This window comes from Lactuca saligna, chromosome 6, assembly GCF_052625555.1.
Source record: "Lactuca saligna cultivar CGN05327 chromosome 6, ASM5262555v1, whole genome shotgun sequence".
Classification (NCBI taxonomy): Eukaryota; Viridiplantae; Streptophyta; class Magnoliopsida; order Asterales; family Asteraceae; genus Lactuca; species Lactuca saligna.
In genome coordinates this window covers 55,501,772-55,520,449 of record NC_136422.1, presented here as the reverse complement: position 1 = coordinate 55,520,449, position 18,678 = coordinate 55,501,772, and the positions used below count along the sequence as shown (strand labels likewise).

The 18,678-nt window shown below is 36.2% G+C and overlaps 1 protein-coding gene across 1 annotated transcript; it reads right to left on the bottom strand.

The window, feature by feature from the left end:
- Positions 1–11,421: 11,421 nt before the first annotated feature.
- LOC145002585 (uncharacterized) lies at positions 11,422–12,385 on the bottom strand. The gene is made up of 2 exons (XM_078961829.1): positions 12,237–12,385; positions 11,422–12,124 (listed from the first exon to the last, which is right to left on the bottom strand). The coding sequence occupies exons 1-2, from the start codon at positions 12,383–12,385 to the stop codon at positions 11,422–11,424; spliced, it is 852 nt and encodes a 283-aa protein (XP_078817955.1).
- Between the last annotated feature and the right edge of the window lie 6,293 nt (positions 12,386–18,678).

The following is an 18,678-nucleotide window of genomic DNA, read 5'->3' as shown; positions in this document are numbered from 1 at the left end:
CTTATCTTGGGGAAGGAGGCAAATTTCAAAATTCAAGGGTTGGATAACCCAAGAATTCGAAAACTTGGAGGCTAAGGAAAGGGTTTGGGAAATCCAAACCAGATTTCGTAAATCAGGGTTGAAGAACCCTAACATGCTACCTAGGGTTTACTGGCCCTAAAACCTAATTTGTCAAGTTCATACATTTGTATAATGCTAATTGAAAACAAAAACCAATGGCTCTGATACCACTGATGGGTTTTATATAAACAACCCTATGTGTACATGCAACCCTAGAGTTGGATCTATGTTATCACTATTAGTTATACAACATTATGAACATGTGAAGAACCCTAACAAGCTTCTAGGGATTTCGAAATTCACAAAGAAAGATGAAATACATACCTCTTTTTGTTATATTGTAATAACATCTTAAATCTTGAATCTTCTTGTCTTTGAAAGCAAGTACCACAAGTGTAGTACCTCTAATGGTTCACAAACACAAAGAGCGAATGGAGAGGCAAGAGAGAAAGAGGAGAGGTATGAAATTCGGCTCTAGGAACCCTAGATCCAGGCATGGACGAATTTCATATGCTAAGGGGTGTTTATATAGGTGTAGGGATTAGGGTTTCAGTCCTGATCCTTATCTGGTTGCTTGCCCACCAAGCAGCCCAAAGGATAACCCTAGAAACCTTATCGTGGACGAATTCTAAGGCCTTATCCCCTCGAATTCGTCCACCCTATCCTATAGGGCATCCATTGTCCTACTTTGCAACTATCACATAATTACAGTTCAGCCCGTTAGTTTAGTTAACTTCTTTTAATCACAAAATTAATTCTTAATTAATTCTTGACCAATGCTAACTAAATAAATATGATTTCTCCTTTAATATATTATTCATATAATATATTAATAAATCATAATAACCTCTTTCTCTATTATTTCTCCAGTCAAGTCGCTTTAGTGAAGGCAACCCAAAAGGACCATGCACAACCGGGTCAACTACTTACCAATTATGGTTACAGGCTTAGACACCAATCCAACAGATTTATGGATACATATCAAAGCTAGTGGAAGCATAATGGTTATGCTGGTATTGCATGTTGACAATACTATCCATAGAGAATAATGTCTCTAGTTTGGAAGTTGCAAAGTTGGGAAGTGTTTCACTATATTAGGCTTAAGGGAGAGGGCACGCATACTTCGTTTTGAATCTAAAGTTTTAGATTCTATAATATAATAGAACTCAGAAAAAGGCATATATGAATAACATGTTGAAATGTTTCGAAAGTGTATATTCCATATATGGAAACATTATAGCAAAAAACTGAACATACATTGGACCCTTGTAATAATTAGTCGAGTCTGGTATGCTTCAGATATAGGATCGATTACATATGCTATAATATTCAGATATTTTAATTTTCAAATGCTCTTAGCATTATGTGAAAAGGATTAGAGTTTCATGTGACTATGTTTGTTAAACAACTATCAAGAACATTATGAGGTTTTACTGAAGATTGGTTGCTTGTGGATAGTAAGAAGTATGACTATATTTAGAAAGGAGCATAATGACACGTTTTGGATTGAGATGATTCTTAGTCAGAATTGATGGTCATATGGGAATATGGAAATGTTTCCATAATGGGAGATGTTTGCAAAATCTACATGTTAGTTGGAAACCTTAATGTAAGAGAAGTGTTCATGAAGCATATCTTAAAATTGAGACTTCATAACCCTGGAATTGTTTCTAGTAACAAGTTCTAGTGGAACATTCTATAATGTTGAAGGCCCACTCTATATGACTTAAGAACCTTAACATCATAGAAAGACAATACATGTAAAGATGAAATTCCACTACATCTTAGATGGTGATAAGAATTTGGAATCGTGAATTGAGCATCATTAGACTAATGTTCAATCGATCTATTTACAATGGAAGGACCGTCGAGAGTTTAGTGAACTCTAACACCTCTTAAGCTTGTTTTATCAACTCATGGACTCGCCGAGTCCAGTCATGAACCCGGATGAGAATCCGCGACCCTACTCGGTGAGTCTAAGCACCAACTCGCCGAGTCCCTCCACAAACTCCAAAATAAATGAATAGAATAATATACGTGGGAATCCAGATGTTGCACCAATAAGGCCCAAACATGACATTAATAGCCCATAAAAAATCCCAAGGACCAACTACCCAATTGGTCCAGGCCCAAGGCTAAGTGGAATTCAATTTGACGAAAAGCCCACCGGAAGTCTAACATCTACAGTAGAGCGTAAGCCCAACGTACCTTAGAAGTACGCTTCGCGTACTAGGTTCTTTGGTTGTACACGGAGCGTACAGGTCAATACGCCCAACGTACAAGCAGGTAAAGCACAACATCCATTAAGTTCTTAATACACAATGACTTCACGTTTCAAATCATGATCTAGGTCGTTCCAAAGGTTCTATGGCATAAGGTTGGCAAATTTATGCCCTTGCATGACATGAGAGAACCCAATACCGTATTTAATCCATTAAGTCTCATTTTAAGCTCTTAAGCTCATGAAAGAAGGCACCATGGCCATCAAGCTATCATTTTTATGCTTAAAACCTGACCAGGGGACCAAGATCTAACACCCCTGACCTCTGGAGTTATCCAAACTCAAAAGAGAAGATTCATGGACCAAGAAAGGACTCAAAACCAAACCCTAACTCAACTAATCATAAACAAGAGCAAGGTGTGAGCTTGTTACCTCCAGAAGCTTCCCAAGATGCTCCAAATGCAAGATCCAAAGGCTTTTCCCACGTTCAAGGCTTGCTTCCACTTCCTTCTCCTTGCTAGATCATCAAAAAGGAGATATTTGTGGAACTTTCAAGCTCAAGAGTCACACACAATCGTTTTAGGGTTTTAGGGGCATTTAAAAGTGATAGAGGCTGGTTAAGGTAAGGTCGAAATGACTTAAGAATGTTTAAATAGGTCACAAGTCAGATTATTAGGGTTTTAGACCTCGGCCTCTTACAGCCTATGTACGAGCTTGTATGCCCCGTATATGAGCCTAAGTCACTCGATGCATCTGCTTGCGTATGCTAAGCGTACTCATATGTACATCCAACTTACGAAGGGTCGTCAAAGCCACAAATAAAATACTTCAAGGTGGTTAAATGGAATACCTGGATTTTTGAATGTTACAAATCTCCCCCACTTGATTTATACTTCGTCATCAAAGTCTGCAGATGCAAATAAATCCAAGTAATGCTCTTTCATCTCGTCCTCCGTCTCCGAGGTCCATTCGAAGCCCCATCGGTACTGCCTTTGCACCTTCACTAGCCTCACCTCTTTATTTCGAAGAGCTTTAGTTTTTCAATACAAAACTGCAATGGGCTTCTCAACATAGTTCAGGCTCTCATCCACCTGAATATCATATAATCAAATGATTGTAGCCTCATCTGAAACACAATTTCATAGTTGAGACGCATGAAATGTGTTATGGATCTGAATCCGCTTATTAGTGAGATCTAATCGATATGCAACCTTGCTAACTTGGGCAGAGATCCTGAATGGACAAATAAATCGGGATCCCAACTTGCACCTCTTCCGAAAGCGGATGACACCCTTCTAGGGAGACATCTTCAACTGTACAAAATCCCCCAACTGAAACTCGAGATTCGATTTGTGCTGGTCAACATAACTTTTCTAACAACTCTGTGTAACTCGCAGCCTGTCACACACCTGTTGAATCGACTCAGTGGTTTTAAGCACCACTTCGGTGCTTCCCATGACACAATGGTCAACCCCCCTCCCCTCCAAAAAAAAAAATTTGGAGTCCTACACCTATGACCGTACAACATCTCAAACACAGGTCAGTCAATACTAGCATGATAACTATTATTGTATGAGAAATTTTCTAGTTGAAGGTAAGTCTCCCAACTCCCTATGAAGTCTAACAGGCATGCTCGAAGTATATCCTCGAGCGTCTGGATCATTCTCTCGCTCAAACCATTAGTCTATGGGTGGTAAGCAGTGCTAAAATGCAACTAAGTACCTAACTCCTCATGAAACTTCCTCCAAAACCTGGAGGTGAAACGAACATCGTGCTTCGAGACCACTAATACTGGCATTCCATGCCTGACTACCACTTCCCTCACTTAGAAATGTGCTAATTTCTCGGTGGATATACGCTCAGAAATCGGAATAAAATGAGCGCTCTTGGTCAACCTGTGCACAATAACCTAAATAGAATCAACACCTCGTGTCATTCTAGGTAGCTTCGTGATAAAGTCCATGGTGATCTCCTCCCATTTCCACATGGGAATGGGTAACGTCTGAACCTTTCCGTGAGGCCTCTGATGCTCGGCTTTGACCTTCCTATCGGTCAAACACGACTCAACAAACCAAGCAACTTCCTGTTTCATGAAGGGCCTACATCTTCATGACCCTGGGTGGATAGAAAACTTGGATTTATGTGCTTCCTCCAAAATCTTTTGCCTTACTCCTCCAAAATATGGAACCCAAATCCTACCACACTGAGTCAAAAATCCTCGGCTGTCTTGATCAAACAATGGAATCTTCCCCTAATCCGCTCAGTCTTCCAATTCTCCTTTTTCAATCCCTCTTCATGTGCTCCTTTGATCATATCCATCAATGGTGAGGTAACTATAATCCTCAAGCAAACATCTCGGATCATTGCACTCGCCACCTTACGAATCAAAGCATCGACCACCACATTGGCCTTCATGGGATAATACAAAATCTCCCCGTCATAATCCTTCACCATGTCTAACCACATCGTCTATTGCATATTCAAGTTCGAATGATCCATCAAATACTTCAAACTCTTATTATCAGTGAAGATGGTGCATTGGACCCCATATAAATATTGCCTCTAAATCTTGAAGGCAAAAACCACCGCCCTTTATTCCAAGTCATGAGTGGGGTAATTCGACTTGCGAGGTTTCAGCTGCCTTGAGGTGTAAGCTATCATGTGTCCCCTCTGCATAAGCACAACCCCAAGCCTGAAATAGAAGCGTCACAATATACCACAAAATCATATAATCCCTTGGGTAACGACATAATTGGGGACTCGCACAATTTTTGTCTAAAAGCCTCGAAGGCCAACTGTTGATCTAGACCCCACCGAAAGATCACGTTCTTCTTGGTCAGACGAGTTAAAGGCACTGCAATCTTGAAGAAGTCTTGAATAAATCTTCGATAGTACCCCACAAGGCACAAGAAGCTCTGGATCTCGGATGTATTCCTCGGTACATTCCATCGCATCATACCTCAATCTTGGATTGATGAACCAATATACCCTCTTGGTTGATGATGTGCCCCAGAAGCCGCACCTCATGCAGCCAAAACTCGCATTTGGAGAATTTGGCATAAAGCCTCTCCCTCCTCAGGGTCTCTAAAACCTCCCTCAAATGTTCCTTGTGCTACTGCTTGGGCTTAGAGTAAACAAGGATATCATCAATAAAACTAATCACGTACCGATGCAACATCGGTCTACACACCTGGTTCATGAGATCCATGAATGTTGTTAGGGCATTAGTGAGCTCGAATTGCATCACCACAAACTCGTAATAACCATAATGAGTTCTGAAGGTCATCTTCAGTATATCCTCATCCATGATCCTCATATGATGATACCTCAACCGAAGATCAATTTTGGAAAACCAAGATGCACCCTGAAGCTGATCAAATAAGTCATCAATCCTCAGAAGCGGGTAACGGTTCTTTACCATCAGCTTGTTTAGCTCCCGATAATCAATGTACGTCATGTGTGACCTATCCTTCTTTTTCACAAATAGGATCGATGCTCCCAATGGAGAACTGTTCGGATAAATAAATGCTTTGTCTAATGGCTTTTGTAGCTATGTAGACAACTCCTACATCTCAGACGGAGCTAGACGCTACGATGCCTTGGCTATCGGAGCCGCACCAGGCATCAAATCAATCCGGAACTCTATCTGCCTCTCAGGAGGCACCCCATGAAACTCCTTTGGAAAAACGTTGGGAAAATCTCACGTAATAGGTACCTTGCTCAACTATGACGTGACCTCTAACCTCAAATCCGAGACATGAGCAAGAAACTCAGAACAACCCTCTTAAAGAAGCCTCCTAGGCCTCTAATCCGAATAGAGAGTTGGCCCATGCAAGGCTCTCTCTCCATGAATAACCAGTTCTCCCACACGTGGGTTCCAACTCTCACCAGGTGCTTCTTGCAATCTATTACAACCCTATTGGGCCCCAACCAGTCCATCCCAATGATTACTTTCAATACTTTTAAAGGAATAGGTACCAAATCAATAGGAAACCTCTCACCAAACATATTCAAAACATTCCTATGAAATACCCTTACATCGCTCATGGTACGGTCATCCGTAATCTCCACCTGGAGTGGGGAATTCAAGTCCCTGAAGCATCTCGAAACTTCTTGTTGAGTGCAAGAGATACAAATGATCAGGTATCACCCGAATCAACAAGAACATGAGCTAACAATTCATTGAGAAAAAAGGTCCTGATAGAAGATCATAATAACATAAGCATAACAATAAATTAAATAAGACATAAATAGTTCACATACCAGTCACCACGTCTGGCACTTCTCAAGCATACTCTGTGGTCAGCTAAAATGTGCGGCTCTTCACCGTAGGAGCCTCCGTCTTGAGTCGACGACCATCAATAATCCTCATTATGGCTTACGCAGGCGCCACCACTACTCCTCTAGTCAACCTCGGACAATCGACCTTTTATGACCAGTCTGGTTACAGTGAAAACAAATCAAGCCCTTCTTGGGAAAATGCCTACTTATGTGGCCTGGCTAGCCACAAGCATAACATGCGGAGCCTGCTTCCTGACAGGCTCTACTATGCGGATTACCGCACTTGGCATAGAGGTCCCGATCCTTTTGGCCCTTACTGGGAGGATCGGAGGTCTTAGGATTCTTAGCCTGATTCACTGCTACCTGAACCTACTCCGATTTCCACTTCGTCCGTAGCTCTGACTCAATTTCCTATTCTTGAACCTTCTCCAACATGTTATTAAGGGTTTTTCACCCTGAAAAGCTCAAGAACTCACAAATATCATCCGTCGACATGGAGTGATACCTCGTCTTCTTCATCTCCTTATCTGAAGCGTACTACAGAACCAATAGTTCCCTCTCTCTGAACTTGGCGTTGATCTCCGCCACAATCTCTATCGTCTGATGAAGGACCTTAAACTCACTCACCAATCACTGCACCTCAATGGTCGATGCAAACTCTAGATAAAACCTCCACACAAACTCCCCCAAGACTTCTCTGCCACACCCGTTGATCCTACCTCACGGGTAACCTACTCCCACTAATCTCGTGCCCGATACCACCACATACAGGACGTGAACCCCACCTTTGTAACCTTGGTGAAAAATCTCGTGCATTGGGCATTCTCCATGTCTGCAACTCAGTGGTGACTAGTAATGGGGTCCCTAACTCCAAAGAACTCAGGCACACCATACGCCTTGAACTCCCAAAATGAGGGAGATCGAGTCCCAATCTGACTCGAAACAATCTGGGCTCGGAAAGAACTTAGCTGCTCCTCAATAATCTCCATGATCCCCTCCTTGACGATACCAAAGATCGTTGAGGTGGCATTAAGGATGCCACGAGTAACCTCAGCCACGATAAGGTCACGTAGTCTCTCATCAATTGGCTCTACACCAGAGCCTGAACCTGATCCTAAACATAAACCTCCTCGCGTAATCATCACCATCCTCAACTAAAAATACAACATAAAAAAACAATTGATAAGTAAGTTCAACGGGATTCCTTCTCACTGGACTCCTTAGAGCTTCCAGGTTTGTCCTCGTCTCAGGTACATGAATTGTGTTTTCAGTAGTACAGGCCGAATACTACCTTCCACACCTATTTGTACCTTTTCAAGGCCATACCTGATGCCTCTAATTCACCCAACCAAAAATAACATGACCCACAGAACACAACACGAAGTCAGATTCTAGACCATTCTATAATTCCTCTATCCTCACTTAACCAAGGATCTAAATCAATCATCGTAGGTTGCACTATGAATGCAAGTTATACACAAATAGGATCACATAGTCTGTCAAGTAAAGCTCTTACCCTAAAACCACAACCAAACAAGGAACATGAAATAAGGCAGAATCCATCATTCTAGGGCTATGCAATCCTAAACATATACAACTTTGAAAGCATACACTTAACAAATAATCAAATCAACATAAATTCCTAATATATATCTCTAGAATGGCTAATATATACTGAACACTTACTTGAGCTCAGCCGATTATGCGCATCACACTCTCCCCCTTTTACTTAAGAAAACCATTTTCATAAAAAATTTAACTTTTGTTTCTTTTGAACATTTTTACCATTTCCTCAGTTTGAGTTCTGACACACACGAGAGTATGCCCGAATCCCTCAAACAAAGGCTCTGATACGAACTTGTAACAGTCCAAAAATTCAAATAAAAATTTTCATTTAATATTTAAAAACTACAACCATATTTTGTTTTCCAAAATTCCATTACATTAACTCACATCCATAAAATCAGAGTATCCAAAACAGTGAATGCGGAAATATTGGGAGTGCATACTGCGCCATCAAGTCGGGCCCTTGCCCTTAGAACCAGAAGCACCTGAGGCACCCAACAAAACTGTAAGCAAATGCTTAGTAAGTTCCCAAAAGACACAAAAACATGTAACCGCATAATTCCATGAACATATACACATATGATTGCCATGGACTCCCTCCATGGCCTTCATCCGGAATAACATGGGCTACCCCCATGGTCTTACATCCAAGGCCATAGGCTCCCTCCAAGGTCTTACCATATGCTATGGGATCCCCCATGGTCTTCACATAAGACATAGCATGCCAAATAACAAAACCATTGCATTTTAACCTACTAAAACCTCATATCAAGTAATGGGCCAACATTAGTTCATTCGACCCATTGGTATAGTAAGAAGACTCACCTCAATGTGTTAAAAACAATAGTTGCTCAACTACCAGTCTAAAATCTCACACTGAATAAATATACAAATGACCCTAATTATGATTATAACACAACCTAGTCAAAGAGCCCAAAATCCTTAGTCCACGTCCCTCCATGATGGCCTAAAAGTCCTTCCTTCACTAATGGGCCTACACAATGATGTGATTGTATGAGGGCACCTTGTTACAAAACTCGAAACACTATATGACATTCTATCCAATGAAATCGTAAGGAGTATAATGGAATTGCACCCGAGATCATGGATTTGGTTTTTCCTGAAATCAATTTATGAAAATGAGGAGATAGAACTATTACTCACGTAAAAAAAGATTATGGAGGAGAGTGATATTGAGAAATAAAGGGATAAAGATGCAAATAGAAAAGGAGTAAAGAGGAAATTAGTGAATAAGGAGAGTAAGATGAAAAAGGCAAGGTTAGGAGAAGAACTAGAAAAGACAAGAATTACATAAAAAAAATATTGAAAACATGGTTGTAGGATTAATGAAGACAATAAGAAATACGTGAGAGCATTTGGAAGGACTTCAAACTATGATGAATTGGTTGGTAGAAGAATTTTGAAAATAAAAGTTAAAAAAGATGAATCCCTACCAAAGCCAAATAGTGGAGATGAGAGAAGAAGAGAAAGATGATTATGAGAACGAAGGAAATGAGTAAGAGTTGGAGGAAGATCCGAGTAAAGATGAACAAGATCAGTACAATAATTAGAGTGTAGACAAGTTCGAGGAAGAATTATCCAATGGGGAGCCATCACAGTGTTTCAAGGATGATCACATGGATATATAAAATGTATAAAGTAACGAAAATTACGAAAAAAGGGCATGAAATAGTTCGAAATTAATTAGGAATACTTTGACTTATATTTTACTTTTAATTTCCAAGTCATTTTTAGTGTGTTTTTAAGTTTATGTAATATTAATAAAATCAATTTTCCTATAATGTTGCTTCAAGTTTTTGTTTTATAGGCCGAAATTATTATGCTGAACAATTCATTATATTGGTCAATAATGGTAAAAGAAATAAAAGAAGACTAAGTGACGGGTCATCCTACTTAAAAGAAAGATGAAAACTTGAAACTAAGAAGATAAGAAAGTCAAGTGTCTTATCAAAACAAATCTCTCTTAAGAAGAATATTTTCAAAAGTAGGCCTTTATAAGAAAATCGTGTTGAGAAAACTTGTAAAATGCATAATGAAGACATTTTGGCAAGAAATAGTGCCATGAATTATTACAAGAATGGGTTATTACAAGAATGGATAACTTTCACGAACAAACCATTGCTTCCATCTTCCGATGTTGACCAAAAAGAAGAACTAATTCTATTCAAGAGTTTTATCAAGTAAAAATGATGATAATAGCACATATAGAAGAAGACCAATCGCAAAGCCCACCATTGTCAACAAATGGCTTAAAACGTTCAACAATCGATCTCGCCACTTCTATCCTAGGGTATTTCTTTCCAATTACTATATTTTATTCTATTTTAAAATATAAAGGACGTTGCATATTTTAAGTGTGGGTAGGAGATCGATTGTAATATTTTTAAACTGCTAAATGAATAATACTAGAATAGAAGCTACACCTTCGGGATAAAACTTTGCTATGATAATATTTGCGGTGTTATTAAGTTTATTAATGTTAAATAAGATAATATGAAAACAATTTGAAGATTTTATTAAATATATATTTTATAGTATATCTATTGCTTTTTAGTTTTATTTAAATAATGAGACAAAAATGTTAGCTTGTGTGGTATGAGAGATACTATATATTTTACATTGATTACTATAAGACCATAAGGTGTGGGCAACTAGATGTAACACCATTTTGGTGCCACATCACATGCCACGTCATCAATGATGTTATAACATCAAGTGAGAAAATGGACAACATGCTTATATCTTGTTATGACACCAACTTTTTTTTCATTTTATAATTTATTTTTTATTTATTTCGATTTTTTTTTTAAATTGAGACAAATATTTTTTTAAATTAAAAAATAAATAAAACATAATGTTTAAAAGGTATAAAAAACAATTAAAATTTTCTAAAAATTAAAATTAACATAAAGACTAAATTACACATAATATCCAAAAACAACCAAAAAAAAAAAAGAAATAACATCCAAATTCAAAAAAAAAAAAAAAAAAATACAACACTATTCGTTATCGTTATTGTTACCATAGAATATATAATCCGCCAAGTCCTCTCGAAGTTGTCTGTATTTATTTGCGTCCTGAATGTCAACAACGCGATGCAAATAATCTGTTGTTCCTGGTTGAAACTGAACGTGTCTGGGCTCCGTTGGGATATAGTGTGCAATATTTCGCCCTTTATCTTCTACTATCATGTTATGCATTATAATACATGCATACATGATATATCGTAAAGTTTCTAAATCCAATGGTCGTGCTGCATGTTCGACTATATGTCACTTCGCCTTCAGCACTCCAAAAGCACGTTCCACATCCTTACGTGCTCCTTCTTGTCTTCTCTTAAAAAATTTGTCTCGTTCTTCAACCGGGTGGCGGAATGCCTTCACGAATGTGGAATACTGAGGATATATTCCATTTGTAAGGTAATACCCATATTTGTATTCGTTTCCATTCACCGTGAAAGGAGCATCCGGGGCTTTTCCATTCAAAAGATCGTTGAATATTGACGACTGATCAAGAACGTTGACGTCGTTGTTGGAACCCGCAACCCCATAAAATGCATGCCAAATCCATAAATCTTGAGAAGCAACAGCCTCTAACACCAAAGAAGGTGATCCGTGATGACCACTTGCGTATTGCCCTTTCCATGCTACCGGACAATTTTTCCATTTCCAGTGTGTGCAATCAATGCTTCCGATCATTCCGAGAAACCCATGGCGTTCTTCATGCGCCGCATACAATTCTTGCAAATCATGCAACGAAGGTTTCCGCAAATACACGTCATCAAAAGTTTCAACAACACCCCTTGACAATGTATACAAACTCTCTCTTGCGGTTCTTTCGGACATTCTCATATAGTCGTCCATGGTGTCGGATGACTCCCCCATTGCCATCAAACGAATGGCCGCAGCACATTTCTGCAACGTTGTAAACCCCCATCTACCTCTAGCATCATATCTTAACTGAAAAAATTCATACCTAAACATAAATTAACTACAGTTTAAAAATATATTGCATATGTTGTAAAATTAAAGACACATGTAGTACATTTTTATTTATTTTGTATAAAAATATAGTAAAGAAATGATACCGGCTTTCCAAGGCGTTGGCGATTCGTAAGAACACATCCCTACTCAAACGAAATCTTCTTTTGAAGTCCTTCGCCCCGTATACACAATTATCCGCAAAGTAATCGCGATATAGATGTTCGTGTCCTTCCTCGCAATTTCTGTTTAACATCGCACATCTTGTTAGTAGCGGGGTTGGGTCTGGTTGTAGCAAGTCGGTAGTGTAATAATGATACATCACCCTAAAGAAAATATAGGATCCATATTTATTTTTTTTGAAGATAATTGAAAGTATGTAGAGAGAAGAAGAGAAAGTGTGAAAATTTTAAAATAAAATAGGAGGTATTTATAGGATAATAAATTGTTTTTTTTAATAAATAATTTTTTTTAACCGTTGCACTCAAACGGTCAAAATGGAGCCGTTTCTTCCCGTCGCCACGCCAACGAGGTGCGTCTTAGACGAGTTGCAACGAGCAGGGGGCGGTGTTCCCCCCGTTACGCAGCCGTTGCGAATTGCCATGTCAACCGCGTTGCTTCTCGTTGGTCCCATACCGAGCACTCTAATGTATCTCAAAAAAATTAATTTTTGCCAATAAAGGTTGATATCATGTTTCCAAATTGCTAAAAAGAAAGGAAAGAAGAGTTTTAATTATGAAAAAGTGATGAAAATATTTAAAATTTTCTTGTTGAGCTAAAGACTAGGAGTCAATTTGTGACTTTTTGAGTGAGCAATAACTTATATCATGTATCTCGCATCAAAAGAATAACTTATATCATGTATCTCGCATCAAAAGTCACAGAATTCTTTTAGTGGCCTTTGGAAGGAAATTATCGAGTATCCAAAAATCTTCCATAGAAAACCAGGAACTAAAGCTCGTCAATTTGGTACTATGTGTAGTAACGAAACATTATAAAAAAATTATGTATCAAGAAAAGTGGAAAGTGGTATCCTATATATAAAAATTATTCTGGGATAATATCGAGATCTTTGAAATATAACAAAACTACCTTGATGTTAGGCACTTTTAATAGGTATATTCAAATGTATGCAAAAGTGATATTGTTCATATTAAGTGGGGAATGTTTACGAGGATTGTAAATACTTAACAATTAGAATTTTTTATGATTTAGACACATATATACGCATTGAAGTTGGATATAATTTGTGGATCTGGAATAGGGTTATCGTATGCAATGTTAATAAAAAAAAGTATAGAAATATAAGCAGATAATTTAATATTAATAACTTTAGGTTTGCTTGAGGAAAAGCCAAGACCAACTATGTGGTATTTTGATGTGTCTTAAATTATATATATTTTAAGGGATATTTCATATAATTTATGGGTGTTTTAATTTGTTAGTAAAATTGGACAAATTATGCTTTATTGCTAAACATTTATGTTTTATAGCTGAAAATGACTATCTCATGAAAAAGAAAGAAACAAGAAAAAAACAGAGCATAATTTGGAAGCTTAATGACCAAGGAAGACAACGGGATATTAATATGTTAATATGAAGAATATTCTACGGGATATTAATATGTTAATATGAAGAATATTCTAGAGATTTTAAAGATTTATACATAAATACCTATTTTATTATTGAGTGGGTTTTCTAGGCTATACGAAACACTTAGATATATGCAGCAAATCATAAAACAATTTTTATATCAAATTAGTATACATACGTTTTGTTTTAATCGAATATAACTTTCATTTCAATTCTTCATTGGAAAGCAAACACCAATGGGGTAAATGTCTCTAATGACTTACACCAAAAACCCTAGAATACTAGTAACGAAAATAGAAATTAGGAGGGAAGAGAGAAATTGTGATTTCTTCCTTTAGAATGCTAGGGTTCAAAAATTGCATGCCAATGATCTCTTTTCATAGCTGGTTGATCTCCGAGATAAACTTTATTTTAAATAATTAAATATTAAGATTTAATTTATTCAAAAGAGTTATCTTTATTCAATAATCCTCCCTTAGAAACCATCCATCTTTACGATGGTTCTAGGATTGTCTTTCTTCCTTGATTATAAACAATTACAATTAAATCTTTGTACATTTAATTAATTCTTGTTAGTCTAAAATTAATTTCTAATTAATTCTAAATTAATTATAAGCAATTTTTAATTACTTTATAAATAATAAATTAAGAAACCATTTCATCACTCTCCTAAAATCGTTTATAGTTATTTCTAATTATTGAGGGCAATCCAAAAAAATTTTATTTTTATTTTATAAAATTATACTAATTTAGTTATAATTTTAGACACTTGATCAAATGGCTTATTATTAAAGTATAATAAGTTTGTAAATTTATCTTTTAAAAATATAGCAAACACTATGTTAGGCTAATATGCCCAAGGGTAGCATGAGAAAGGTATAGAAATAAATAAATAAATAAAAGGTTTGATATATTCTCGTAAAGTAAGATTTTTTTTTTATTTAAATCTTGTTAGGATAATTTTTTTTATCATGATTTAAATGGAACTTTGAGTTTGATTTTCCATCACCCATAATAAAAAACAATTACGCATGGAACATTATATTAAAGACTTTTATTCGTATGGAATAACAATGTAGCATATATTCTGCTATTGGGGCATGAAAATATGGAATTAATTGAACATAAACTATTCGCATGAAACACATTTTTTATAAGAATTACACTGTATTGAATCATAACGTAGGACATATTCTTGTATTGAGCTATGAAAACGTTGCATCACAGAACATGTACACGTGTGGAACACGTTTTCTTTGAGAATTATAATTATAAGAAATAATAACAAAAAATTAGTTCATGTATTGAACCTAAATGAAGGAGAGAATTAGCTGAAACATGCATGGCCTATATAGAGTCTATTATTTTGAATTTGGATACGAGTGATAAAATATAACTCTATTTTCATGTATATACAGTTAACGATACTACTTGCCACACATTTCTGGCCATGGAAGAAAATGAACATGAAGGATTTTTACCTTTCTACAATCAGATTTTATCAAATTTGCAGGTAATTAAACGTTGAATTATACACGTTTGAGTAATCGACACTTTAGGGGCTAAAATTGAAACATCAAAAACTTAATTATCAATTCATTTTCAACACAAAGGCTAATTTAATTTTAATATATATTTAATTTAATAATTATTTAGATATTATCAAATATTGATCTAAATATTACTTTATAAATTATAATGTTATATCATTATTTATGTTTTAAAAAACTGCAATCCTAATTTATATATTTTTCTTGGGGCGGACAACATTAGTCATAGGGTGAGCATCAGAACATAATATGGTATCAACCGGAATCGCATTAAGTGGTTCTGGTTCCGATTCTCATTTTTTCGGAACCGTTACCTGCTGGTTTATGTAGTATAACTTTATTACTTTAGAATAAATAGTAATATACTGTTAAATGTTGTTTATTTTGAATATGTAGGTTTTATATTTAAAATGAAACTACAGTAATATGATGCAACAATAACATGAACCCATATGATGAAGGTGCTTATAACTTGTATCAAAATATACTATCAAGTACGATACAAAAATTACAACTGTATACATATATTGTATAAAAAATGGTTAAATTTTATGATTAATAATCGTAATACTTAATTTATATGCTTTTGTGTATTTTATTTAGTCTTTAAGAGCTAATTTTGTTACTTTTTATTACAAATAATATTAAAACTTTGATGACCGGGTACCCGGAACTGAAACCGGTGCAGGCGGTTCCGGTTCCGGTTTCAAAACCTTAAGAACCGATGTTATTGGTTCGTGTTTCAGTTTCAAGATTTCAAGAACTGTCGGTTTCAGTTCTAAGATTCTAGGGACCACCGGTTCCATTTCTGGTTATGTGTAATTTGGCTGGATACCCGTCTATGCTCACTCTTAATTAGTAACTCTCAAAATTCATTTCGAAATTACATATTTTTAATATTATTTGAACAATTTCTTTGAGGTTTTGTTTTTGTCTTACTTTGAAATTTTGTTTAAGTTTGAAACTAATTTAAATAGTTAAATTTTTAATTAATTCATTTACGTTTTCTTTTTTAAATGGATTAACCCATTATTTAATAGGTTTGATGAAAACACGTTAACCCACTCACAACCCATTTATATAAAACGATGGTTGGCTTAAAAATATCAATCTATTTAAATAAACATGTTAGGTTCTGTTGAAATTATCAATCTACTTTATAAATTGGTTGAACCCAAACCCAACCCAAATTAACAGCTCTAATCACAACACACACAACGCTCCTAACCATGGCTCTCACTCCGTTTAGCTTAATATTTAATAAATTAAGATATTAAAAATAAATATAATTTTTGTTTCAGTTGGAACAAAAAAAATTTGTATAAGACATTTTTATTGTTACGTTCATAAACAAATTTTATTTTTATCATATTCAATAATTTGCTCTTTATTTAAAACAACCATAACATTTTATATTTTGTATAAAATATTTCTGTTATTTTTATACAAAAGATAACAATATAGTTTAGACCTCATTTTTTTAAAAATAAATAAAAGTAAGACTGTTTTTGGCAAACAAACTAATACGTAACTGATAGTTAAAAACTAGAAGTCAATAAGCAGGTGGTAATTGAAATCAGTAGCTTTTATTTTTGTATGGTTATTTAACAAAAGGGAAAATGACACATTAGCTTACAAAGTATTGTATATTTGTTCAATCAATCCTTTTAATTTATTTTCGTGCTTTTTAAGGGAATAAAGTTTTTTTATCGAGTTTAATTGGTCACTTTAGATAAAATGAATGACTTACCTGGTTAGCCCTTTGCCACATGGACAATTGGTGACTTTGAAAAGTCTAAAAGAACTCTTAGAAGGGGAATCAACCACATCGAGGGATAACGTCGATCACATGAAAAGTGGATGCGATTTTGCTTTACAAATGGAAAAAAATCACTGATATTGAATCCAAGTCCATTGTAACATCTCAAAAATTTTCAAAAAATTTAAACTTTTCAAAAAACTCATTTACTAATAAAAGTGTATACAAAACCACTGTTTCCAAAACATGATTTAAAATCAGAGTTTCCCAAGATCAAATCTGTTGTAAAACCAAGGATGTATACGGTCACGCCTTCGCCTTGCGAAAACATCTGAAACACCTAAAATAATAAATTGAAATCGTAAGTGAGTTCCCGCAAAGTACCACCACACAAACATATAACATATACCAACAAACAACATGTATACAGAGTCTTCAGCATGACTGGAACGCCTCGCCTGCCTATAGTTTATCTGTTATGCCAATAGAGCCTTCAGTCTGACTGGAACGCCCCACCGACCTACAGTCTATCTAGTATGCTCACAGAACCTTGAGCATGACTGGTACGCCTCACTGGGCCTTCAGCCTATCTGGAACGTTCTACGGACCTTCGGCCTGATTGGTACGCCCTCCTGGCCTTAAGTCTATCCACGATGCCCTGGGTTTGTTAGCCTTCAGCACAAAATAGGACCACCTCAACCCAACCCCACACAACATGTCAACATATACATATCCAAATGCATATAAGCCCAGTAAATCATAATAATATATCGATATAAACATTTTCGGGTTTGTTGACTGATAGCACAAAGCAGTACAGTCTCAACCGACCCACACTACGACACCATAAATGAAGTTAAACATATAACCAGAATAGATAATAGGCAAATCTAACATATCATTAAGCATAACATCATTCTATCTACCAGGATACAGATTTAACAGATCACCACAACACTCAAGCATATGACAAACCAGGATAACAATCCAAAGGGCCGATATTGGTGCCTTTGACCTGTAAATATAGTGAGGAGATCTCATTTCACAAACTGAACAGAAGTTAATGAGGTACTGACTCCGAATCTCAACTCCAACCGACACCTATTCCTCCAAGTGACCAATCAAAATTAAAATCCCGAAATACCCAAAATACCCTCAAGGTCAAAAGTTGTCAAAGTCAACTGGTCAAACCAACTAGGTCAACTGACTTAGCCCAGACGAGCCAACCAAATTGAGTCAACTCAGAGTGTGACTCAGAAAGCGGAGTCATAAAGAGAATGTTTGGTTGACTACTTGATAGTGCACTGAAGGATTATCCAAAAAAAAGGGACTCGACTTACTCACCATGAATGCACCTTAAGGGGGAGTTCTTGGGTCACGAGTTTAGTAAGGAGAGACTTATCAAACAAAACAAACAACTTTTTTCTTTACTCAAAAGCCTGTTCAAGCCTTCTTTAATGGTTAGACTCTAGCCTCTAATAAAGATCGAGATAAGGGCATTTCTTTGAGAAAGTATAGGAGAAGCTTGATGCTTCAGATCCAACCCCGACAACTCAAACTTGTGTTTTGGCTACCAAGAAATAGGCACTTGTTCTTACCTATCTAAACTCTATTTTGGCTTGCTATAAGATTAGTATTGGTTCTTAA

Coding starts and splice junctions, on each gene's coding strand:
- LOC145002585 (XM_078961829.1), bottom strand. CDS start 12,385: ATGTTAAACAGAAATTGCGAGGAAGGACACGAACATCTATATCGCGAT. Junction 12,125..12,236: donor GCCAACGCCTTGGAAAGCCG/GTATCATTTCTT, acceptor ATTTATGTTTAG/GTATGAATTTTTTCAGTTAA.